The following is a 27,860-nucleotide window of genomic DNA, read 5'->3' on the forward strand; positions in this document are numbered from 1 at the left end:
TCAACTAATGTGCAAAATAACCAGCTAGCATCATGATGACAGGATACAATTAATACATAACAATATTAACCTTAAATGTAAATGGGCTGAACACCCCAATTAAAAGACACAGACTGGCAAATTGGATAAAGGAGTCAAGACCTTTTGGTGTGCTGTATTCAGGAGACCCATCTCATGTGCAAAGACACACATAGGCTGAAAATAAATGGATGGAGGAATATTTACCAAGCAAATGGAAAGCCAAAAAAAAAAAAAAAAAAAAAGCAGGGGTTGCAATCTTAGTCTCCGATAAAACAGACTTTAAACCAACAAAGATCAAAAGAGACAAAGAAGGGCATTACATAATGGTAAAGGGATCCATGCAACAAGAGCTAACTATCCCAAATATGTATGCACCCAATACAGGAGCACCTAGATTCATAAAGCAAGTTCTTAGAGACCTACAAAGAGACTTAGATTCCCACACAATAATAGTGGGAGACTTTAACACCCCACTGTCAATATTAGGCAGATCAACAAGACAGAAAATTAACAAGTATATTTAGGATTTGAACTCAGCTCTGGACCAAGCAGACCTAATAGACATCTACTGAACTCTTCATCCCAAATCAACAGAATATACATTCTTCTTAGCACATCACACTTATTCTAAAATCAACCACATAATTGGAAGTAAAACACTCCTCAGCAAATGAAAAAGAACGGAAATCATAACAAACGCTTGCTCAGACCACAATGCAATCAAATTGGAACTCAGGATTAAGAAACTCACCCAAAACCGCACAACTACTTAGAAACTGAAAAACCTGCTTCTGAATGACTACTGGGTAAACAACGAAATTAAGGAAGAAATAAAGATGTTCTTTGAAACCAATGAGAACAAAGACAAAATGTACCAGAATCTCTGGGACACAGCTAAAGCAGTGTTTAGACGGAAGCTTATAGCACTGAATGCCCACATCAGAAAACTGGAATGATCTAAAATAGACACCCTAACGTCACAATTAAAATAACTAAAGAAGCAAGAACAAACAAATTCAAAAGCTAGCAGAACAGGGCTGGGTGCAGTGGCTCACGCCTGTAATCCCAGCACTTTGGGCGGCTGAGGCGGGCAAATCACGAGGTCAGGAGATCGAGACCATCCTGGCTAACATGGTGAAACCCCGTCTCTACTAAAAATACAAAAAATTAGCAGGGTGTAGTGGCGGGCACCTGTAGTCCCAGCTACTTGGGAGGCTGAGGCAGGAGAATGGTGTGAACCCGGGAGGCGGAGCTTGCAGTGAGCCGAGATTGCGCCACTGCACTCCAGCCTGGGTGACAGAGCGAGACTCTGTCTCAAAAAAAAAAGCTAGCAGAACAGAAGAAATAACCAAGATCAAAGCAGAACTGAAGATGATAGAGACATGAAATACCCTCCAAAAAATCAATGAATCCAGGAGCTGGTTTTTTGAAAAGATTAACAAAACAGACCACTAGCCAGAATAAAAAAGAAGAAAAGATAGAATAATCAAATAAATGCAATAAAAAATGATAAAGGGGATATCACCACTGATCCCACAGAAATACAAACTACTGCCAGACAATACTATAAATGCCTCTATACAAATAAACTAGAAAATCTAGAAGAAATGGATAAATTCCTCGACACATACATCCTCCCAAGACTAAACCAGGAAGAAGTCGAACTCCTGAATAGACCAGTAACAAATTCTGAAATTGAGGCAGTAATTAATAGCCTACCAACCAAAAAAAGCACAGGATCAGAGGGATTCACAGCCAAATTCTACCAGAGGTACAAAGAGGAGCTGGTATCACTTCTTTTGAAACTATTCTAAACAATAGAAAAAGAGGGACTTCTCCCTAACTCATTTTCTGAGGCCAGCATCATCCTGATACCAAAACCTGGCAGAGACACAACAAAAAAAGAAAGTTTCAGGCCAACATCCCTAATGAACATCGATGTGAAAAACCTCAATAAAATACTGGCAAACTGAATCCAGCAGCACATCGAAAAGCTTATCCACCACGATCCAGTTGGCTTCATCCCTGGGATGCAACGCTGGTTCAACATATGCAAATCAATAAGCATAATCCATCACATAAACAGAACAAATGACAAAAACCACATGATTAACTCAATAGATGCAGAAAAGGCCTTCAATAATATTCAACACACCTTCATGCTAAAAACTCTCAATAAACTGGGCATTGATGGAACGTATCTCAAAATAATAAGAGCTATTTATGACAAACCCAAAGCCAATATCATACTGAATGAACAAAAGCTGGAAGCATTCCCTTTGAAAACTGGCACAAGACAAGGACCCCTCTCTCACCACTCCTATTCAACGTAGTACTGGAAGTTCTGGCCAGGGCAATTAGGCAAGAGAAAGAAATAAAGGGTATTCAAATAGGAAGAGAGGAAGTCAATTTTTCTCTGTTTGCAGATGACATGGTTGTATATTTAGAAAACCCCATCTTCTCAGCTCAAAAACTCCTTAAGCTGATAAGCAACTTCAGGAAAGTCTCAGGATACAAAATCAATGTGCAAAAATCACAAGCATTCCTATACACCAATGATAGGCAAACAGAGAACCAAATCATGAGTGAACTCCCATGCACAATTGCTACAAAGAGAATAAAATACCTAGGAATCCAACTTACAAGGGACATGAAGGACCTCTTCAAGGAGAACTACAAACCACTGCTCAAGGAAATACGAGAGGACACAAACAAATGGAAAAACATTCCATGCTCATGAATAGGAAAAACCAATATTGTGAAAATGGCCACACTGCCCAAAGTAATTTATAGATTCAATGCTATTCCCATCAAGCTACCATTAACTTTCTTCACATAAGTAGAAAAAACTACTTTAAATTTCATAAGGAAACAAAAAGACCTCATATAGCCAAGACAATCCTAAGCAAAAGGAACAAAGCTGGAGGCGTCACACCACCTGTCTTCAAACTATACTACAAGGGTACAGTAACCAAAACAATACGGTACTGGTACCAAAACCGATAGATAGAACAATGGAATAGAACAGAGGCCTCAGACATGACACCACATATCTATAACCATCTCATCTTCAACAAACCTGACAAAAACAAGCAATGAGGAAAGGATTCCCTATTTAATAAATGGTGTTGGGAAAACTGGCTAGCCCTATGCAGAAAACTGAAACTGGACTCCTTCCTTACACCTTACACAAAAATTAATTCAAGATGGATTAAAGACTTAAACGTAAGACCCAAAACCATAAAAACCCTAGAAGAAAACCTAGGCAATACCATTCAGGACGTAAGCATGGGCAAAGACTTCATGACTAAAACACCAAAAACAATAGCAACAAAAGCCAAAATTGACAAATGGGATCTAATTAAACTAAAGAGCTTCTGCACAGCAAAAGAAACTATCATCAGAGTGAACAGGCAACCTATAGAATGGGAGAAAATTTTTGCAATCTATCCATCTGAAAAAGGTATGATATCCAGAATCTACAAGGAACTTAAACAAATTTACATGAAAAAAACAAACTACCCCATCAAAAATTGGGTGAAGGATATGAACAGACACTTCTCAAAAGAAGACATTTATGTGGCCAACAAACATATGAAAAAAAGCTCATCATCACTGGTCATTACAGAAATGCAAATCAAAACCACAACAAGATACCATCTCACATCAGTTAGAATGGCGATTATTAAAAAGTCAGGAAATGACAGATGCTGGAGAGGATGTGGAGAAATAGGAATGTTTTCACACTGTTAGTGGGAGTGTAAATTAGTTCAACCATTGTGGAAGACAGTGTGGCGATTCCTCAAGGATCTAGAACTAGAAATACCATTTGACCCAGCAATTCCATTACTGGGTATATACTCAAAAGATTATAAATCCTTCTACTATAAAGACACATGCACATGTATGTTTATTGCAGCACTATTCACAATAGCAAAGACTTGGAACCAACCCAAATGCCCATCAATGATAGAATGGATAAAGAAAATGTGGCACATGGACACCATGGAATACTATCCAGCCATAAAAAGGAATGAGTTCATGTCCTTTGCACGGACGTGGGTGAAGCTGGAAACCACCATTCTCAGCAAACTAACACAGGAACAGAAAACCAAACACCACATGTTCTCACTCATAAGTGGGAGTTGAACAATGAGAACACATGGACACAGGAAGGGCAACATCACACACTGGGGTCTGTCGGGGTATGGGGAGCAAGGGGTGAAAGAGCGCTAGGACAAATACCTAATGCATGTGAGGCTTAAAACCTAGATGATAGGTTGATGGGTGCAGCAAACCACCATGGCACATGCATACCTATGCAACAAACCTGCACATTCTGCACATGTATTCCAGAACTTAAAGTATAATAAAAAATAAAATAAAATTGATTTATAATTCCTTATATTCTGAATATTATAGTAAATCATCAAATCTAAGTATCCAACCCCTTCTAAACTGCATCATTATTTTATCTCTAAGAAAGAAAAAACCCTGGCAATTATAATTGAAAGATTTCATCTATTCTAAGATGCATCCCAACTGTAGAGATGTTAAAATGTGAAATAACTGTCTTGTATTGATGAAGTACTGTGATCCATTGTCAGACATATGTATTGCAAATGGGGGATTTCTGTGAAATATGGTTTCTTGAAACAGCACTTTCTGAAAAATCATGCACCCAAAATAATAGAGATTATGGAGAAAATAGAGTCATGGTTGACTTCTTGAAACCTTTGCAACTTTGTAACCAGAACACTAACAAAATAAATAATGGTCCTAATTTAAAATATTAATACAGTTTAAAAGACATGTTAAATTCCCAATTAAAAATAGTAGAGTAAATAAAATACTGGTCTTTTAAGAAATGAAAGGAATGAAAAGAAAAGGTGGCTTGACAGAAAGGGGTATAAGAAAGGGTTAGGCTCCTAAATAACGAAGATAGGGCAAATAGTGCAATAAAGATTTTTAAAACAGAACACATGGTCAAACAGAAAAGAGGGTAAATTGAAGTGTATAGGTATCATATACACTGCCATATTCTTCCTCAGCTGCAATATTCAGTTGTGTTCTTTTATTTTATTTACTTGTGGCTATTTGATGATAAAAAACATTAGCTTGCTGAAGAAAATGGCATAGAAACTAGTGTAACCTCAGTTAAATTCATGTCATTTTCTACATATGTGCCAATCACATGTAAACTTTTTTGTACTGCAGAAATAAATGTAGAGGAACAGAGAGTATCTTGTCACATTCTGATTTTTTCAGCTTTTAAGAAATTGTATTTTGATGACAGAAGCTCTTAATTTTAATGTAGTCAAATGTATAAATCTTTTCCTTTACAGCTAATGGTTTTTGTGTCTAGTTGAAAAAAATCCTTTCCTAAAGCTATGGAGATATTCTATATTCTTTTTAAAAAGCACTACAGGTTTGCCTTTCACACCTAGGACTTTAACACAAAAAACAGATGGTGGGGATGGGGATTGCTGGTGAGAAGTACCAGTCCAATTTCCTTTTTTTCCAAATGACTACTCAAAACAATTTACTAAAAGTCATTAATTTCCCTTCTGATCAGCCACAGCACTTCTTTCATGGAAATGTCTATATAAGCTTGGGTGTTTACTACTAGGCTTTCTATCTACTGACCATTCCTATATCATTATCAGTGTTATAATTATTCTATTTTCCTAATAAATCTTGATATATAGTATAGCAAGTCCACCTGTCTTGCTTTTTGTATTCAAAGCCTGTCCATATACATTCTAGAATCAGATAAACAGGCTAAAAAGGCTGAAATTTTTATGGAATTACATTGAATCTACCAGTCAATTTGAGCAGAACTGATATCTTTGCCATACTGCCTTTAATTCATGAGTAAGAAAGCTCTGTCAGCATATTTAGATCTTCTTCAGCATCCCTCAATTTCACACTATAGAGGTCTTACCTTTCATTAGAGGTTAATTTCTAGGTATTTTAAAAAAACTTATATGCTATGGTAAGTAATATTTTCATAAACTTTCATTTTCTAAATATTGATGGTATGAAAGAAATAATTTACCTACAATAGAATGCACTAATTCTAATAGTCCAATTATGTGAACTTTGGAAACTATTATCCCCCAAAGTTTCCTTGGGCCTCTTTGCAGTCCTCCACTCTGGGCAGTTACTGACCTACTGTCAGTATAGTTTTGCCTTTAATATAATTTAATACAAATGGAATCATACATTAATTTGATTCCAGTAGTTGTCTGGCTTCTTTTACATAGCATAATGCTTTTGAGATTCACCCATGTTGTTCAAATTCTTTTTACATTTAAGATGTTATCTGCAAAGAGATCTTTTAAGTCTTTTCTAAGTTGAATGCCTTTTATTTCTTTTTCCTGTCTTATTACTCTGGCTAGAATTTCCAGTACTATGTTGAATAGTAATGGCAAGACCGGGCATCCTTGCTTTATCGCGGGATCTCACAGGAAAAACCTTCTGTCTTTCCCTGTTAAGCATAATGTTAGCTTTTATTATGTTGAGGTAGTTTCCTTCTACTCCTAATTTGTTGAGTATTTTTAAAAATCTTGATAGGGTACTAAATTTTGCTTTTCTGTATTGAGATGTTAATGTGGTATAATATATTGACTGATTCTTATATGTTGAACCATCCTTGCATTCCAGGCATAAATTTTAGCTGGTCAAGATATATGATTTTTTAAATGTGCAATATAATTTGGTTTGCTAGTATTTTCTTTAGAATTTTTGTGTCAAATATCCATCAGGGATATTGGCCTGTAGTTCTCCTTTATTGTGTCTTTGGTTTTGTTATCAGGGTAATGAGTTTAAATGAGTTTGAGAGTGTCCCTTTCTCTTCCGTTCATTGGAAGAATTTGAGAAGGACTGGTATTAACTGTTTGGTAGAATTCTCCAGGGGACCCATCTGGTCCTGGGCTTTTCTTTGTTGGGAGGTTTTTGATTACTGCTTTAATCTCCACACTCATTATAGGTCTTTTCAGATTTTTTATTTCTTTATGATTCAGTCTTGGTAGGTTTATATTTCTAAAACTTTATGCATTTGTTCTAGATCATCCAGTTTGTGGGCATCTAACTTTTCACTACAGTAGTCTTTATAATTCTTTTCATTTCTGTGACATCAGTTATAATATCTCCTTTTTCATTTTTTATTTTAGAAATTTAAGTCTTTTTTTCTTAATCTAAGTAAGGGTTTATCAATTTTAGTGATTTTCTTTTTTAAAAAAAACAACTCCTGGTTTGATTGATTTTTTTCTTTTTTTTTTTTTTTAATGTTTTCTATTCAGTTTATCTCTGCTCTAGTCTTTATTATTTCCTTCTTTGTGCTGACTTTGGATTTAGTTCATTCTTATTTGTCTAATTCCTTAAGGTATAATATTAGGTTGGTGACTTGAGATTTTTCTTCTCTTTTAATCTGTTTACTGCTATAAACTTCCCTCTTAGTAATGCTTTTACTATATTCCATAAGTTTTAGTATGTTGTATCTTTTTGTATCTCCAGGTATTTCCTAAATTCTCTCATGATCCACTGGTTGTTTAAGAACACACTGTTTACTTTCCATGTATTTGCAAATTTTCCTGTTTTCTTTCTGCTAATTAATTTTAGTTTCATTCCACTATAGTCAGAAAAGATACTTTGCATAATTTAAATCTTAAATTTATTAAGACTTGTTTTGTGGTCTAATGTGGTTTATCATAGAGAATCTTCCATGCATGCTTGATAAGAGTGTATATTCTGCTGTTATTGGATGAAATGTTCTGTATGTCCGTTAGGTCCATTTGGTCTTGTATTGTTCAAGTCCTCTGTTTCCTCATTGATCTTTTGTCTTGTTTTATTCAATTGGTATTCCACTGTATGGATATACCAAAATTAATTATCCATTCACCAATGATGGAAATTTGGGTTGTTTCCACATTTGGGCTATAATAAATAAAGCTGCTATTAACTTACATGACTTTGGGTAGACATATATTTAAATGTATGTTGAGTTAATACCTAGGAGTGAAATTACTAGGTATTATGGTTAAGTGTATGTTTAATTTGATAAGAAAACATCACATTATTTTCCAAAGTAGATGTCTTTGCATTCCCACCTGCAATATATGAGAGCTGCAGTTGATTTATGTTACTGTTTCTAAGTAGGAATTCTTTCTGGAGTTTCTTGGGTAATTTGTTTTCTCTAAATCGTACAACAAATCAGTTGATAGGAAAAATGACAAAAAAAGTTCTAATTCTCCTGCACAAACTAAAGTTTAACAATTTGACATAGAGACATCTGGCTTAAAGAAATCAGCTGATACCAACTGAAAGCAAGAGCAGGAAACACTGAAAGGCAGAATCAAAGGTTAAGGTTGATATTTCCAGGAACCAGGACAGAAGCTTGTGGGAGAGTAGCAGTCACAATATACTCAAGTCAGTCTTACTTGCAGCTGTTCCCACAAGTGTGTGCTCATGGCCATGTCTGCTAGTGGTGGGTCTTTCTTACATAAAACAATACTAATAAGATGATATGCATATTATACTTCATATAAATCCTACGAGTTGAGTTCCAAGAAATAACAAGTTTGGAGGCTAAGTAAGTCCTTAAATTGGCAGTTTCAACACACAACTCTGTGTAATGCTGTTAACCATGCTCGGAAATCTAAATGTTAGGTTATTTGAATACTATCCAATAATATTTTCTGGCATTTTTCACTGATTATTTGTTACAAGCTTCAGTGCTTCGTAAATATTTAACACAAAAAATGCAGGGAAAGTGAATGCTGTTGTGGAACATTCCAACACGAAATAAGAACCGGATCTAAATTCTGAAATAAAAGCAATATATTTAATAGATTTCAATGGCAAAATCAAAATCAGGAGAAGCAGACAAAATGCTTTCACAATTAAAAAAGAAAACGAGATTACATGAAACAACATACTTTGTAATGCCCGATATGAGGATGTTTTTGGATACATTCTTAATAATTTGATGAATGTCAGTGCAAAATGAAATACATTTTTTTCTGGCATATTTATCACCAAACAAAGATCAAGACCATCAGATAAAACAATTGATACTTTGTGCTTTAAAATTTCATTTTAGGGTTGGGCTCGGTGGCTCACACCTGTAATCCCAGCACTTTGGGAGGCTGAGGCGGGCAGATCACCTGAGGTCAGGAGTTTGAGACCAGCCTGGCCAACATGGTGAAACCCCATCTCTACTAAAAATACAAAAATTTGCAGGGCATGGTGGTGCACGCCACCAGTAGCTGTAATCCCAGCTAATCAGGAGGCTGAGGCAGGAGAATCACTTGAACCTGGGAGGTGGAGGTTGCAGTGAGCTGAGATCGTGCCACTGTACTCTAGCCTGGGCAACAGAGCAAGACTCTGTCTCAAAAACAAATAAATCAATCAAAAATAAATAACTAAATAACTAAATACAATTTTAGGTATGAAAAATTCAAATACTAAATATGTATGTGATTATCTTTCAAATTTTAAATGATTTTTATTTGGTATTTATTTTGTGTTAATGCTTCCATTCATTCATTCATTTTAGAGGTGCAGTCTTGCTATGTTGCCCAGGATGATCTTGAACTCCTGGCTTCAAAAGTTCCTTCCGCCTCAGCATCCCAAAGTGCTGAGACTACAGGTGTGAGCCAACATGCCTAACCAATGTCTCCTTCTTTTAAGTTTTTCTATTGTCAAACATCTGTATCAAGTAGAGATAATTGAAAAATAGTAACAAAATCTTATTTTATTAGTTCATAATAATAACAATAGTAAACCATTTGATTTTATCTTGCCAGTTTCTCTCCGTAAGCGCTTGCCACACAGGAGAATCCATCCTAAACTACAGTGTTCATAGCCATAACTACTGCCATAACAGTCAAGTGCAGCAGTCATTTGGGCTCTCAAGGTACTGGGTTCATTTGTCATTTCTTCACAATCAACCATAGGTGATACTGTAATTAAATTGTGATGCCATGGCTTCTCATGAATTATCAGCATCCCACCTCTCGTTGGAAGAAACTTGGCACTCCATGTAAGATCAGCCAAGACAACCAAAATCAATTCTGAAATCCCTTCTTAGAGGTTCTGTCTCCTGGGAGCACTACTAGTACTAATTCTGTATCAAGATCCAGAGAAGAGAGAGAAACCACATGGCAATCTGAACAGAGACAGTTTAATATATAGAATTGTTAACTGTTTACAGGGAATTAACTAAGTAGGAATAAACGAGGACTCTAAAGAATATCACCCTAAAGCTGATATGAGGGAGAATATTTAAATAAGGAACAAACTTGGAAGGGAGGGACTCTCCCAAGGTCTGGGATTCAGACCTCATTGAAGAGGGTATGGTAACAGCCCACTGGATGGTGGGGAATTTTCCTGGGTTGCCTGAGGACAGAGCTAGTTCACAGTTAGTGGGTCAGGGATTTAACAGGCAGGAAACTGCACGGGGTATCAGTGAAATTCGCCAGCAAGCTACCTATGGTGGTGAGTGAGGTTTGTAAATAGAAAACCAGCTAAGACATTGGCTGGACTTGCCAGAAACCCATAGGAAAACTGGTTCTCAGAGGATGTTGCTGAAAACTGGGGGACCAAATGGGATGTCACAGAATTCACCAGGAAACTGCTAAGAAGTCAGCTGGTGCACTGCTGGTACTCATGAAATCACCTATGAGGGTGTTGCTGAACTTGCTGTAGGGAAGTCTCCTGCAGGTGTGCCACTGAACTTGTCACTGGGAAGCTGACTGCTATGGTACTGCTGAAACTTGCTGGGTGTCTTTTTGGATAGCAGGAGCAAAAAGAAAAAGATACACTGGAACCAGGAAAAGAACTCTCTTCTTTCTCCAGTATCCTTTCTGTGCCCTCTATTGAAAGCTTAACACTATGCCAATGGACAGGAGACAAATGTTACAGTATCACAAGCAGGCAAAAAAGTAGATTTATAGCCAAGAGGCAACGGGTAATAAATGGCAGACTAGTTTTCCGAGAGATTCTGTCATAAATGGGAGTTGAATTTTGCCAAATAATTTTTCTGCATCTATTGAAAAGATTAATTGGTTTTTGTTTTCTAATATTACTATATTAATTTTCAAATGTTATACCAACTTGGCATTCCTGAAACGAGCTCCACTTGATCATAATGTATTATCCTTTTACATATTGCTATATATATTGACTTGCTAAAATACTGTTAAGAATTTTTGAGTCTACATTCAAGAAAAATTTTAGCCTAACATTTTCTTTTAATATTTTTGTCTGATTTTAGAATCAGAATCATGTTCACAACACAGAATGGGTTGGGAAATGTTCCCTCCACTATTTTCTAGAAGAGTTTGTGTAGAATTGGTATTATTTCTTTCTTAAGTATTCAGAACAATTTACCAGTATCACCTGGGCCTAAAGTTTTCTTTTTTCCAACTTTTAAGTTCAGGGGTACATGCACAGTTGTGCAGGTTTGTTACATAAACGTGTGCCATGGTAATTAGCTGCACAGATCATCCTATCACCTACATATTAAGCCCAGCATTCATTAGCTATTCTTACTGATGCTGTCCTTCCTCCCACCCCCAACCCTCCAACAGGCCCCAGTGTGTGTTGTTCCCCACCATGTGTCCATGTGTTCTCATCATTCAGCTCTCAATTATAAGTGAGAACATTTGATTTTCTGTTCCAAATGAATTTTAAAATAGTTTTTTTCTAATTCTGTGAAGAATGTCAATGATAGTTTAATGGGAATACCACTGAATCTATAAATTACTTTGGGCAGTATGGCCATTTTGATGATACTGATTCTTCCTATTCATAAGTATGGAATGTTTTTCCATTTGTTTGTGTCATCATCTCTGATTTCTTTTTTTTTGAGACGGAGTCTCGCGGTCTCCCAGGCTACAGTGCAGTGGCGCGATCTCAGCTCACTGCAAGCTCCACCTACCGGGTTCACACCATTCTCCTGCCTCAGCCTCCTGAATAGCTGGGACTATAGGCACCCGCCACCACGCCCGGCTAATTTTTTTGTTTTAGTAGAGACGGGGTTTCACCGTGTTAGCCAGGATGGTCTGAATCTCCTGACCTCGTGATTTGCCCGCCTTGGCCTCCCAAAGTGCTGGGATTACGGGCATGAGCCACCACGCCCAGCCATCATCATCTCTGATTTCTTTGAGCAGTCGTTTGTAGTTCTCCTTAAAGAGGTCATTCACTTCCCTTGTTAGCTGTATTCCTAGGTATTTTATTCTTTTTTGTGGCAATTGTGAATGGGAGTTCATTCTGGATTTTGGCTCTCAGCTTGCCTGTTGTTGATATATAGTAATGCTAGCAATTTTTGCACATTGATTTTGTACCCTGAGATTTTGCTGAAGTTGCCTATCAGTTTAAGAAGCTTTCGGGCAGAAACGGTGGAATTTTCTAGATATAGGAGATCATGTCATCGGCAAACTGGGATAGTTTGACTTCCTCTTCCTATATGAATATGCTTGCTTGCTTTCTTTTTCTTGATCGCCCTGGTCAGAACTTCCAAAACTATATTGAATAGGAGTGGTGAAAGAGGGCATCCTTGTCTTGTGCTGGTTTTCAAGGGGAATGGTTCCAGCTTTTGCCCATTCAGTATGATATTGGCTGTGGGTCTGTCATAAATGGCTCTTATTATTTTGAGATATGTTTCTTCAATATTTAATTTATTGAGAATTTTTAACATGAAGAGTTGTTGAATTTTATTGAAGGCCTTTTCTGCATCTATTGAGATAATCATGTGGTTTTTGTCTTTAGTTCTATTTATGTGGTGAATTACATTTATTGATTTGTGTATGTTGAACCAGCCTTGCATCCTGGGGATGAAGCTGACTTGATTGTGGTGGATAAGCTTTTTGATGTACTGTTGGATTTGGTTTGCCAGTATTTTACTGAGGGTTTTTGCATTGATGTTCATTAGGGATACTGGCCTGAAGTTTTCTTTTTTTGTTGTATCTCTGCCAGGTTTTGGTATCAGGATGATGCTGGCCTCATAAAATGGTTAGGGAGGAGTTCCTCCTTTTCAATTGTTTGGAATAGCTTCAGAAGAAATGGTACCAGCTCCTCTTTGTACCTCTGGTAGAATTCAGCTGTATATCCATCTGGTCCTGGGCTTTTTTGGATTGGTAGGCTATTTATTACTGCCTCAATTTCAGAATTGGCTATTGGTCTCTTCAGGGAATCAACTTCTTCCTGGTTCAGCCTTGACAGGGTGTATATGTCCAGGAATTTATCCATTTTATTCTAGATTTTCTAGTTTATTTGCATAGAAGTGTTTATAGTATTCTCTGATGGTTGTTTGTATTTCTGTGGGGTCAGTGGTGGTATTTCCCCTTATCATTTCTGATTGTGTTTGTTTGAATCTTCTCTCTTTTCTTGTTTATTAATCTAGCTAGCAGTCTATTTTATTATTTTTTTCAAAAACCAGCTCCTGGATTTGTTGATTTTTTGAAGGGTTTTTCATGTCTCTATCTCCTTCAGTCCAGCTCTGATCTTGGTTATTTCTTGTCTTCTAGCTTTGGGGTTTGTTTGCTCTTGGTTCTCTAGTTCTTTTAGTTGTGATGTTAGGTTGTTAACTTGAGATCTTTCTAGCCTTTTGATGTGGACATTTAGTACTATAAATTTCCCTCTTAACACTGCTTTAGCTGTATCTCAGAGATTCTGATGTGTTGTCTTTTTGTTCTCATTGGTTTCAAAGAACTTCTTGATTTCTGTCTTAATTTCATTATTTACCCAAGAATCATGCAAGAGCAGGTTGTTCAGTTTCCATGTAGTTGTATGGTTTTAAGTGAACTTCTTTCTTTCTTTCCTTTCTTTTTTTGTTTTATTGTTTTTTGTTTGTTTTTGTTTTTTTGTTTGTTTTTTAAGATGGAGTCTCACTCTGTGACTCAGGCAGGAGTGCACTGGCGCAATCTCAGCTCACTGCAACCTCCGCCTCCCAGGTTCAAGTGATTCGCCTGCCTCAGCCCCCTGAGTAGCTAGGACTACAGGTGTGTGCCACCATACTCAACTAATTTTTGAGTGAATTTCTTAATCTTGATTTCTAATTTGATTGCACTGTGGTCTGAGAGATTGTTATGATTTCAGTTCTTTTGCATTTGCTGAGGAGTGTTTTACTTCCGATTATGTGATCAGTTTTAGACTAAGTGCCATGCAGTGATGAGAAGAACGTATATTCTGTTGTTTTGGAGTGGAGAGTTCTGTAGATAACTATCGGGTCCTCTTGATCCAGAGCTGAGTTCAGGTCCTGAATATCTTTGTTAATTTTCCATCTCAATGATCTGCCTACTACTGTCAGTGGGAGTTAAAGTCTCCCACGATTATTGTGTGGGAGTCTAAGTCTATTTGAAGGTCCCTAAGAACTTGCTTTATGGACAGCCACAGTGGCTCATGCCTGTAATCACAGGACTTTGGGAGGCCAAGATGAGTAGACCACTTGAGGTCAGGAATTCGAGACCAGCCTGGCCAACATGGGGAAACTCTGTCTCTACTAAAAAAATACAAAAAATTAGCCAGGTGTGGTGGTGGGCACTTATAGTCCCAGCTATTCAGGAGGCTGAAGCAGGAGAACTGCTTGAACCCAGGAGGCAGAGGCTGCAGTGAGCCAAGATCGCACCACTGCACTTCAGCCTGGGCGACAGAGTGAGACTCCCTCTCAAAAAAAAAAAAAAAAAAAGAACTTTATGAATCTGGGTGCTGTATTGGCAGCATATATATTTAGGGTAGTTGGCTCTTATTGTTGAATTGAACCCTTTACCATTATGTAATGCCCTTCTTTGACTTTTTTGATCTTTCTTAGTTTAAAGTCCATTTTAAAGTCTGTTGGTTAAAGTCTATTTTGTCTGAAACTAGAATTGCTTTTTTCCATTGGCTTGATAAATTTTCCTCCATCCCTTTATTTTGAGCCTATGTGTGTCTTTGCATGTGAGATGGGTCTCTTGAAGACAGTATATTGATGGATCTTGACTCTTTATACAGCTTGCTATTCTGTGTCTTTTAATTGGGGCATTTAGCCCATTTATATTTAAGGATAGCATGGTTATGTGTGGATTTGATCCTGTCATCATGATGCTAGCTGGTTATTTTGCAGACTTGTTTATGGTGGTTGCTTCATAATGTCACTGGTCTGTGCACCACAGCGTGTTTTTGTAGTGGCTGGTAATGATGGTTTTTGCTTTTCATATTTAGTGTTTCCTTCAGGTGCTTTTGCAAGGCAGGTCTAGCTGTAATGAATTCCCTTAGCATTTGCTTGTCTGTAAAGGATATTAATTCTCCTTTGCTTATGAAGCTTGGTTTGGTCAGATATGAAATTCTGGGTTGGTAATGTTGACTACTGGCCCCAATCTCTTCTGGCTTGCAGGGTTTCCGCTGAGAGGTCCACTGTTTTTATCTGGTGGCTTCCCTTTGTATGTGACCTGGCCTTTCTCTCTGGCTGTGCTTAACATTTTTTCTTTCATTTCAACCTTAGAGAATCTGATTATGAATTGTCTTGGGGATGATATTCTCATGGAGTATCTTACTGGGGTTCTCTGCATTTCCTGAATTTGAATGTTGGCTTGGCCTATCTTGCTAGGTTGAGGAAGTTCTCCTTGATGATATCCTGAAGTATGTTTTCCAACTTGGTTCCATTCTCCCCATCATTTTCAGGTACCCCAGTCAGTCGTAGATTTGGTCTCTTTATATAATCCCCGATTTCTCAGAGGTTTTGTTCATTCATTTTCATTCTTTTTTCTTTATTCTTGTCTGCCTGTCTTAATTCAGAAAGCCAGTCTTCCAGCTTAGGTTCTTTTCCCCACTTGGTTTATTCTGCTATTAATACTTGTGATTGCATTGCGAAGTTCTTGTAGTGTGTTTTCAGCTATAACAGGGGGTTATGTTCCTCTCTAAAATGGCTTTGACTGTCAGCTCCTGTACTGTTCTATGATGATTCTTAGCTTCTTTGCATTGGGTTACAATGTGCTCCTTTAGCTCAGTGAAGTTCATTATTAACCATCTTCTAAAGCCTACTTCTGTCATTTCAGCCATCTCAGCCTTAGCCTGGTTCTGAGACCTTGCTGGAGAAGTGTTGTGGTCATTTGGAGGAGAGGGGGCACTCTAGCTTTTTGAGTTTTCAGCTTTTTTTGCATTGATTCTTTCTCATCATTGTGGGCTTATGTACCTTTGATCTTTGAGGTTGCTGATCTTTGGATGGGGTTTTTGTGATTTTTCTTTGTTGTTGTTTTCTGTTTATTTGTTTGTTTTTCTTTTAACAGTCTGGCCACTCTACTGCAGGGCTGATGCAGCATGCTGGGGGGTCTGCTCCAGACCCTAGTTGCCTTGGTTCTTCCTGTACCTGGAGGTATCGCCAGTGAAGGCTGCAAAACAGCAAAGATGGCAGCTTGCTGCTTCCTCTGGAAGCTCTGTCCCGGGTGGGTACTGACCTACTGCCAGCCCGAACGTACCTGTAGGAGGTGGCTGGATACTCCAGTTAGGTGGTCTCACCCAGTCAGGACGAATGGCATCAGTGTGGCTGCTTTTTGGTAAAGGAGTTGTGTTGTGTTGGGGATCCCTTCAGCTCCCTATTGGTCTGGGCTCTCCAAGGCCTACAGGATGGACCCGTTGACGAGCCCAAATGGCCAAGGTGGCAGCTTGCCCGCCCCTCAGGCACTCTGTCCCAGGGAGAAATTGGAGCTCTGTCAGTTCCATAGAACATGGGTGGTGGCTGGAGGCCCTGGCTGGGAAGAGCCAGCTGGGAGGATCAGCTGAGATGAGGAGTGGATCGGAGTCCCGCTTAAAGAAACAGTCTGGCCACGCCTCAACAAAACAACTGTGTCCTGGTGGAGAACCGCTTCTGCCCGTCAGCTTGGACTCTCCAAAGCCTGCAGGCTGGAACGGTTGAGTCATCCATCCAACCCAGGTGGCAGCCCTCCCCTCCCCAGGGCACTCCATCCCAGGGAGAGATCAGAGCTCTGTCCATAGTATGTGCTAGTGGGCATGGCTGGAGGGCCCAGCTGGGAGGCCCTGCCCAGTGAGGAGGAAGTGATCCAGGCTGCTTAAAGCAGCAGTCTGGTCATGATCTGGCAAAGCCACTGTGTTGTGCTGCTGGGGGGACCCTCCCTTGTCTGAAACTTTTGGACTCTCCAAAGCCCGCATGCTGGAATGGCTGAGTCGACCAAACAGCAGAGATGGTGCCTACCCCTCTCCCCTAAAGTTTTCTTTATAGGAAAGTTAAAAACTAAAATTCAATTTCTGTAATAGATAGAGGATTTTTCAGCTCATCTATTTCTTCATGAGTGAGCATTGGTAGTTTTTGTCTTCTAAAGAATTTGTCCATTTCATCTAAGTTGTTGAGTTTATTGGCATAAAGTTATTCAGAATATTCCTTATTAGGCCGGGTGTGGGGTCTCACGTCTGTAATTCCAACACTTTGGGAGGCCAAGGCCAGAGGATCACTTGAGCTCAAGAGTTTGAGACCAGCCTAGGCAACACAGCAAGACCTCGTCTCTAATAAAAATAAAAATAAAAATTAGCTGGGCATGGTGGCACACATCTGTAGTTCCAGTAACTAAGGAGGTTGAGGCAAGAGGATAACTTGAGCCCAAGAGATGGAAGAAATGGAAGTTGAGCTATAATCACATCAATGAATTCCAGGACCTGGGTGACAGAGTGAGACTGTCTCAAAAAAAAAAAAAAATTCTTTATCATACACTTACACACTTAACATCTATAGGATTTTCAGTGATGTCACCTCTCTCATTCCTGATATTGTTTTCTTTTGTAGTGACAGAGTCTCACTATTTGCCCAGGCTTGTCTCAAACTCCTGGACTCAAGCAATCGTCCTGCTTCAGCCTCCCAAAGCACTGGGATTACAGGCATGAGCCACTGCACCCGGCCTCCAAATAGCATTAATTTGTGCTTAATTTCTTCCTAAGCAGTCTAGCTAGAGGTTTATCACTTTTATTGATCTCAAAGAAAGAGCTTTGGATTTCATTGATTTTTTTCTATTTTCTATTGCACTGGTTTCTACTCTTTATTATTTTCTTCCTTCTACTTAAAATAAGTATTTTCCTCCTTCTTTTTAAGATTCTTAAGGTAGAAGTTTAGATCACTAATTTGAAATCTTCATTATTTTCTAATATAAGTATCTAACACTGTTAAGTTTCCATTTAAATACTACTCTAGCTACATCCTACAAATTTTCATATATTGTGTTTGATACATTTCAATTTGTTGGTTGATATGTGTAATATTTTGTAATCTCCTTTGTGATTTATTCAACTCACAGTTTATTTAGAAGTGTGCTATTAATTATTAATTTCTGAATATCTTTCTGTTAGTAATTTCTTTCTCTCTTTTTTTTTTTTAAGAGACAGGGTCTCACTCCTGACATGATTATAGCTCACTATAGCCTCAAACTCCTGGGCTCAAGGGATCCTCCCGCCTCAGCCTCTCAAGTAGCTAGGACTACAGGTATGTGCCACCTTGCCTGCCTCATTAAAAAATTTTTTTTTGTAGAGATGGGGTCCTGGTATGTTGCCCAGGCTGGTCTCAAACTCCTGGCCTCAAGCAATCCTCCCACCATCGTTAATAATTTCTAATTTAATTTCATGATGGCCAGATAACATGTTGTATATGATTTAAGTCTAAATCCTCTTAAATTTATCAGTTCTTGTTTTGTGGTGCAGAATATGGTCTATATTTGTAAATGTATCATCTGCACTAGGAAAGCATGTGTATTCTGCTGCTGTTGGGTGGCATCTTCTAATAAATAGTAACTAGGCCAAGCTGGTTGAAAATGCTGTTCATGTTTTCTATTACCTTACTGATTTTTTACTTAATTTTAAAATTAATTACTAAAAGAGGATGTTGAAATCTTGAACTGTAATTATAAAGTTGTCTATTTTCCTTTCGGTTCTATTGCTCTGGTATCATTTCCCTTCTACCTGAACAATTTCCTTTAACATTTCATTTTGTTTGTTGTTTGTGCATTTTGTCCAATCTTTACTATTTCTTAGTGTACATCTGCTGCCGAAAACTTTCACCTTTTTTTTTTTTGTCTGAAAATTCTTTATTTCTCTTTCATTTTTGAAGGATATTTTTGTTGTACATAGAAATCCAGGTTGGCATTTTTTTTTCCTTGCAGCATGTTAAAGATGTTATTTGATGGACTCTGGCTTATACTGTTTCTGTGGATACTGCAGTCATTCTTTTTTCCCTTGCATGTAATTTATCTTTTTTTTTCTGTATTTTGCATTTTCTTTTTCAAAAATTTTTATTTTATTTCACTTTATTTAGAGATGGGGTCTCACTATGTTGCCCAGGCTGGACTTGAACTCCTGGCTCAAGTGATCCTCCCACCTCAGCTTCCTGCTGTGTTGAGATTACAGGCACATGCCAGCATACCCAGCATCATTTTCTTTTTATCAATGGTTTTTTATAATCTAATTATGATGTCCTTTGATATGGTTTTCTTCACGTTTCTTCTGCTTGGGATCTATTGAGCTTCTTAGATCTGTGCACTTATTATTTTCATCAAATTTGGAAAAATTTCAGTCCCTATTTCTTTTTTTTCTCCTTCCTCCACTTTGGCTTGATAGTTTGCCATGGGTAAATGTAAATGCATCATAATCCTGTTCTGCCTGTATTTCAACGTCTGAAAACAGCTGTTACATATTCCTCGTCCAATTTCTAGTTCTTTATTACAAAAGGGTAAATCTAGTACTAGTTATGGTACTGGTACTTCATTGCAGAAGTAGAAATCTCTCCCCTCCCCATTGTCATCTGGTTGCTCAAAAAAAAAAAAAAAAAAAAGATCACTTTTTCAGTCATTTTCTTCTCTGTGCTTCAGTTTCATTAGTTTATATTGCTATGTGTTCAGGTTCACTGATCTCTTCTCCAGTTTTGAATCTCCTGTTGAGTCCATTCAGTGAATTTTTAAGGTTCCACTTCATTCAAACACACACACACACACACACACACGAATATTTATATATAATTTTTCTCTTCATTATATTGATACTGTTCTTTAAATCCTTGAGCATATTTCTAATAACTAAAACTCCTGGTATAGTAATGCCATCATGTGTCATTTCTGTTTCTTTTTTCTATCAGCTGAGTTTGCTTTTGATTATGGGTCACATTTTCCTGCTTTTTGCAGGTCTAGTAATTTTTTATTAGATGCTGGACATTTTGAATATTTTGTTACACAATGTTTCCATTTTGTTGTCTTTCTGTTTTTTTGTTTGTTTGAGATGGAGTCTCGCTCTGTCACCAGGCTGGAGTGCAGTGGCACAATCTTGGCTCACTGCAACCTCCACTTCCCAGGTTCAAGCAATTCTCCTGCCTCAGCCTCCCAAGTAGCTGGGACTACAGGCACCTGCCACCACGCCTGGCTAATTTTTGTATTTTTAGTAGAGATGGGGTTTCACCATGTAGGCCAGGATGGTCTCGATCTCTTAACATCATGATCTGCCTGCCTCAGCCTCCCAAAGTGCTGGGATTACAGGCGTGAGCCACTGAGCCTGGACACTGTCTTTCTTTAAAGAGTGTTGATTTACTTCTTTCCTTCTTTCTTCCTTTTTTGCTAGAAGTTAAGTTGTATGCACATTCACTTGATCCTTTGGGGTCTTGCTTAATTAAGCTTTGTTAAAGCAGGCCTAGAGGAGCTTTATCCGACTATTTTAGCCCTGCTAGTAAGGGAGGACCCTTATGGGATTCTTCCACCAAGCTGATTAGAACTCAAATGTCTCCTGGCCCTGGGTAAGCTCTGGGAATTGTTAAACTTAAAACTCCGAGAGACTTTTTGGTCTAACCTTGAAGAGTCTGGTCCTACATATTCTCAGCTTAGTATTCAGCCACAGAGTCAAGGGGGTGCCTTTACAGATTGCTTGAGCTCTTTTTCTACATAGCTCTCTCCTCTGTGACATTCTGTTCTGCAAATTCCAGATACCTCAGGCTTCTTGAACTCAGATTTCTGTCCCTTCAACTCAGAGTCCACTGTACTCTGCCTGGGCTCTCCCTCCTTGTGCTGTGGTTCAGAAAGTGCCTCTAAGTAGAAAGTTGAGGAAATTATAGGATTCCTCTGCGTGTGGTCTCCTTTCTTCTTCTCTCAGGAATCATAGTCCTGTTCCACCTACAGCTCAATATCTGACAATAATAGAAGTGCCCTCTTTTTTCAACGTTGTTGCTCAAATTGTTTCAGATTTTTGGAGTAAGTATCAAGCACCCCTTCTAGGTGGCTTCTATGTCCTTCTGATATGTCTCTATAATGTTTTAAGCAGTATATACTTTCTGATACACTTATATGCTCCAAAGCTCATCTTGTACTTTGCTTGTACCAGACCTAGAATCAGAACTATCTCCAAGGAGACCTCAAACTTTTTAGGAAAGTATATTTAGAGACCACATGTGACCCTTCAGTATGCTACCTACTACTGATGTGTCATTGTGTCTAGATTCCTAGAGGGAGCTTTGGACACTTCAATTTGTGTGTAAGTTAAGAGGGCCTGTTGAGATCTAAAAGGGCTACAGTTGCTTGGACCCTGTGAAGTGAAACAAAATAAATTTTAGCTCCCTTCTAGGATAAAAACCTCACACTGAGGAAACTGCAAAACTGGAACAATAAAATTAAAAGAAAAACTCAAGTGAAAGTGGCAGAGGGCAGTAGAAAAAAAAGACCTATCTTAGAAAGTACAAGTACATATCTTTATTATCTTGTTTTAACAAGGGAAGAGGAAGCTGTAGAGCTATGAAACTAAAAATGAGACATCCCATGCAGGCAAAATATCAAGTTACTTACAAGGGAATGAAAATTAGATTGCTACCAAACTCTTTAAGAGCAATGCTTTATGCCAAAAACAGTTAGTTGACTAATATATTTCAGATAGTCAAGGAATGAAAATGAGTCAAAAATTTTATATCCATCCAAACAAACATCAAAGTATAAAGGCCACAAACAAACTCCTAAGATGATCCTGTGAGCCTTTGCTGGGAAATTGAGTAAAGAAAAAGCTTTAGACAATTACAATTAGTGAAAAATAACAACATAAGGATTGTTGGTTATATTAAATATGTATTTACCCACAGAATAAAAGATAAATGATAATTATAAAGGAGGAAAGTACAGTAATGTAATGGCTATTTGCTTAGCCAACATAGAACAACAGCCCAACTATCAAAAAAAGTAGGGTAAGAATGAGAAAAGCACATGCAAAGTGGAATACACTTACTGATTACCTTATATTTCGTAGGAATAAAAAGATATTACTTCAAGTCAGATGATGGGAGAGAAGGAAGGAAAAAGAAGAGATGACTAAGTAATTTTAATATTACTCATAGTAGAGACAGAAGCAAAAAAATAGGGAGGGAGGAACAAAGATTATTATATAAAGGTATCAAGGTAACCATTAAAAAAAAGATCCCTACAAACCTTCCTAAAAAGAGATCAAATAAAATGACTACATAGTGAAAGCCTTTTCATACAAAAGGCTTATATATGGTAAATATAAAAACCATGACAGACTGAGGCTAAAGATATTGATCACATCAATAAAAATTTAAAAAGTTTCACACTAGCTACTGAGTAAAGTCCAGAACTATTTGTAAAACAGAGATTCAGAGACTTTAAGAATAACAAGATGGACAAAGACACATCAGGCAAATACAAATTGAAATAAAGGCAGAAGTTATGATCTGCAGCTACAATTAAAAATCAAAAAATATTTTATGCGATGCTAAAGAGTCTGAACTTTATTTGTCAGTAGAAATCTTTGAAGGATAAACTATAGATTTTGGACAAGAATCAGATGTCCACTTTATTTTTAAATTCTTTTCCCTTTCCTATAGTGCTGAGAAATGTGCACTTTAAAAACTGATTGAATTGAGGTGAAATGAGAGGCAGGAGATCCAGTTAGAATGGGGGAAGGGGACAAACACTGCTTGAGTACCTCTCTAGGCCAAGCAGTTTACATACATGCTGTCATTTTAAATCCTAGTAACAGCTATATGAGGTAAGTCTTGTTATTCTAATTCTATATATAGAGTTTCTGAGGATCAGGAACACTAAGTAACTTGCCCAAGTAAAGTAGCCAGTAAGATGCTAGAGTAAAGATTTTGAATTCAATTTCACTTAGCTCTTTGCCACTACATAGTCAAGGGAGGAAGGGAAGAAGCCACGGAGGGAGGGAAAAAAAAATTATTCCAAGTAAGAGAGAGTCCCTTTCCTTCTTCTTTTTTTTTTTTTTTCTTGTTGGGGAAGGGGCAGATTTTAAAATTATTTTAAAATAAAGTTCTAATAAAATACTTGTTCTTGGTATGCAAGGCACTGGGAGCTAAAAAGTCTTCTTACTGCATAAGGCTTTACACATTGATTTACAGGAATAAAATCTAGTTAACAACATGTAAATATATATATATTTTTTTTTTCGTTTTTTTTCTTTTTTTTTGAGTTGAGGGTCTTGCTCTTGTTGCCCAGGCTGGAGTGCAACGGCATGATCTCGGCTCACTGCAATCTCCACCTCCTAGGTTCAAGCGATTCTCCTGCCTCAGCCTCCCAAGTAGCTGGGATTACAGGCGCCACCATGCTCGGCTAATTTTTGTATTTCTAGCAGAGATGGGGTTTCACCATGTCGGCCAGGCTAGTCTCAAACTCCTGACCTCAGGTATCTGCCCACCTCAGCCTCCCAAAGTGCTGGGATTATATAATCTTAAATTCTAGTCATCACTTTTTAAAAGTCACAATATAGAATCTTCCAGTTTTTCTACTTTCTACTTTTTTTTTTGAGACGGAATCTCGCTCTTTCATCCAGGCCAGACTGCAGTGGTGCTATCTTGGCTCACTGCAAGCTCCGCCTCGCAGGTTCACGCCATTCTCCTGCCTCAGCCTCCTGAGTAGCTGGGATTACAGGCACCTGCCACCGCGCCTGGCTAATCTTTTTTGTGTGTTTTTAGTAGAGACGGGGTTTCACAGTGTTAGCCAAGATGGTCTCGATCTCCTGACCTCGTGATCCGCCCGCCTCAGCCTCCCAAAGTGTGGGATTACAGGCCTGAGCCACCGCGCCCGGCCTTTTTTTTTTTTTTAGACAGAGTATCGCTCTGTCACCCAGGCTGGAGTGCAGTGGCATGACCTTGGCTCACTGCAACCTCCTCTTCCTGGGTTCAAGCGATTCTCCTGCCTCAGTCTCCCAAGTAGCTGGGATTATAGGTGCCTGCCACCACACTCAGCTAATTTTTGTATTTTTAGTAGAGACGAGGTTTCACCATGTTGACCAGGCTGGTCTCGAACTTCTGACCTCAAGTCCACCCACCTCGGCCTCCCAAAGTGCTGGGATTATAGGTGTGAGCCACTGCACCTGGCCCAGTTTTTCCATTTTTCTACTTTTAAAAACAAAACCTCTCAAGTTCTTTGAAAATTTTTCTTCTTATCCAATTTTTGTTTCATTCTTGTTTCCCAACTTAGTCTTCACAATTTCATGTGAAATACTCCATCAAACTATCTGTAGATGTTTAATTAGTTAAGAAAGGACATTTCTGCTTCAGTTCTTTTATTCCATCACATACTTACATGGAATGGTTCTCAAGTAGAGATTATCTCTGATCACTTGCTGCAGTTTGTGGTCAATTGATCCTTTTTGAAACTGAAGACTTAGGTAATGCCGCAAATCTTTATTAATGACTTTGCCTGGAGCAAAGACAAAAAAAAAAACAGAAAATAAATGCATAATTTTTAGACGTTCACTTAAATATAGAAGCTAGTAACTGAATACTCTTAAACCAGTTAGCCATAAACAGGATAAAGAAATCAGAGAATTTTACTAAAAAGAAAAGAACACCAAATTATTTATAGGTACTATAATTAAAATATGTACCTGCAATATAATGTGGGAATAATTTTACATGGTAAGGGAGGGAGAAGGTACAGGTCAGAGAAGGTGACAAAAATATTCAGAGTAATTTCATTTAGTCCCATGGCTTTAAATACTATCTATATAATGATAACTTCCACATTCATATCATGTATCCATCCTTGATCTACCTCTGCCAAGCTCTAAACTCATCAAACTGATGCATATATACTGCAGATATATTTGGAAGTCAAATAAGCACCTCAAGTTTCAGATAGCCAAAACAGAACTTTTAATTCCATCTGCTCCCAATGTTTACTCCCCAACATTTTCCCTATTGTAGAAGGCACCATCAACTTGCAAAACAATCTTGAAATCTAGAAGTCATCCTTGATTTCTCCTTTTCACTTCTATCCATCCAGATCCAACACATTAGCAACTTTTGTCGGTTCTACTTCCAAGACATATTTGACTTTTCTTCATTTCATTTGCCACCACCCTAATCTAAGCCACCACTGATTCCTCATCTGGAATTCTGTCCCAGCCTTCTAATCAGCATCTATTCTTGTCTCCTTCCTGCCGTCTACCACTTAGAAGCCAGAGTGAGATTTAAAACATAAATCTGATAATTACTACTCTGTTTAGGGTCCCCCAAGATATCTTGTACTTGCAACAAAATCTAAAATCCTGAACAGGGACTAGAAGACCCTACATGTTCTGGCTCCAGCCATCTCTGATCCTAATTTGGTCACTCTTCCCACTGTCAAACACTGCTCCACCTATTCTTGGCCATCTTTCTGATCTTCGAAAAGGCCAAACTGGTCCTGCCTTAGGGTCTTCTGCCTATCACTAGATTGAACAGGCATTTTCTGTCCACTTGCTTGACTCCCAGATACAATGTGAATAATTAAGAAAGTCAAAAATTTTCTATTATTTGTGGGGTAAATGGGAAATAAATAGACAGATATAAGGGCTCTCAAAGAAATATTAAGCAGAAAAAACAGGATTGCAGAAATCTGATAGCATTGAATTTATAGTAAGGGTTGAACTTAAAATGAAACTTCAAGCAGTCCAAACCATTGTTCATTAGACAAGGCTTCAGATAATTAGAAAAAATCAATGCTAAGGCAAAACAGATTATTTTATTGAATAACAACAGTTGATTAAAGTATACTCTTTTATTTAGAGTAACGCACTTATGACAAGTTTAGATAAACCAAATACTATTGATCAACTAATTTTTAAACTATTATGCCACAATATTACATTTCCAATTCCCTCTTTTGCTCTTCTCATATGTATAAATGAACATAACCTATGCAAGATGGTGTTAATATAAGCAGGAAATCAGTGTGTGTCAAAAGTTCAGCAAACATATTCAGATCCTAAACTAATAAACACAAACCCTAAAAAGTCCTTCTTTTGTCTTGCCAAAAATAGATGCTGAGCAAGGGGGAGCCTTTGTGATTTTAATAAACCTGAAAGATATTTACCAGGATGAACACAGAAGAATCTCTGGTCCCAGAGGTTGTTTCTATTAAGCATTTAGGGATCCCACTAACCCAAGCCTTATTTAGATAAAAATAATATTATTTCATTTTTTAAATTTATAATACAGAATAGTACCGTATACTATTCATCACTGGACAGAATAAAATGCTAATTTATAATCAATACTGTATAGTCTCATTGCTTATTGAACAAAAATATACCAAACAATGAATTCATTAAGTATTTTTAAAATCAGGTAAGAGATGTCTCAAATGTTTTGTAAATGTTATACAAAAGTTTTGGTAGATCGCTATATAGTTGTCTAAAGGTGTTTTGTGATATTTGGGAAGTTTGGTTAGGGTTTTTGAATGGACAGAGAATGCATCGTTTTTTCACCCACTTAAAAATAACATAATGTAGGCTCCGACATCTAAAAATCTGCTATACAACATATTTTCAGAAAAAGACTTAATTTGGATAAAAGATAATACATGAATAATTTAAAAAGACAATCTGACTCAATACTTTGTTTTATTAACTGATGATTTCCTTTTTTTTTAAATTTGAAGCTTTACTGTCAGATATGGTATAACCTACAAGGATAACTATAAGATGCTAAAAACTCAGACTGCATTTTAATCTATAAAATAACAACCATTAAATTAGATATAATTAAGGACAAAGCCACAATAAAATCATAAATACAGCATAATGGGTCTCTTAAGGCAAAGTAATTGAAACAACTCAATTCTTTTTTTTTTTTTTTTTTTTTTTTTTAGATGGAGTCTCACTGTCGCCCAGACTGGAGTGCAGTGGCGCAATCTTGGCTCACTGCAAGCTCCGCCTCCAGGGTTCACGCCTCCCAGGTTCAAGCGATTCTCCTGCCTCAGCCTCTGGAGTAGCTGGGATTACAGGCACGTACCACCACACCCTGCTAATTTTTGTATTTTTAGTAGAGACGGGGTTTAATCATGTTGGCTAGGCTGGTCTCGATCTCCTGACCTCAAGTAATCCAACTGCCTCGGCGTCCCGAGTAGCTGGGACTACAGGCGCCCGCCACCATGCCTGGCTAATTTTTTGTAATTTTTAGTAGAGACGGGGCTTCACCTTATTAGCCAGGTTGGTCTCGATTTCCTGACCTCATGATCCGCCCACCTTGGCCTCCCAAAGTGCTAGGATTACAGGCATGAGCCACCGTGCCCGGCCTCAATTCTTGTTTTAAGGGCCTACAAGATCTTAAGACTGAGAGGCCAAGGCTGGAATTGCACTCTGTTTTTCACCCTTCATTTCTACTGGGATTCTGGATGTAACATTGAGATGAACAGTTGCAAAGAAAAGTGTGAGGGACAATTTTGTTAAGTTTGATATTTTGGCTGGGTGAGGTGGCTCATGCCTGTAATCCCAGCACTTTGGGAGGCCAAGGCAGTTGGATTACTTGAGGTCAGGAGATCAAGACCAGCCTAGCCAACATGATTAAACCCCATCTCTACTAAAAATACAAAAATTAGCAG

At 37.9% G+C, this 27,860-nt stretch overlaps 1 protein-coding gene across 6 annotated transcripts in view; it reads right to left on the reverse strand.

Annotated features, from left to right (window-relative positions):
• MAGI3 (membrane associated guanylate kinase, WW and PDZ domain containing 3) overlaps positions 1-27,860 on the reverse strand; it is a 287,494-nt gene that overhangs the window by 102,872 nt on the left and 156,762 nt on the right. For 5 of the 6 annotated variants that reach the window (XM_063651781.1, XM_054463525.2, XM_063651787.1 and 2 more), the window contains exon 2: positions 24,579-24,695. In XM_063651781.1, the coding sequence (XP_063507851.1) occupies positions 24,579-24,695 (117 nt within the window). Of the gene's footprint in view, positions 1-24,578; positions 24,696-27,860 lie in introns of those variants that run through there. The other variant, XM_063651782.1, reaches the window with a different exon arrangement.

Source organism: Pongo pygmaeus, chromosome 1 (genome assembly GCF_028885625.2).
Source record: "Pongo pygmaeus isolate AG05252 chromosome 1, NHGRI_mPonPyg2-v2.0_pri, whole genome shotgun sequence".
Taxonomy (NCBI): domain Eukaryota; kingdom Metazoa; phylum Chordata; class Mammalia; order Primates; family Hominidae; genus Pongo; species Pongo pygmaeus.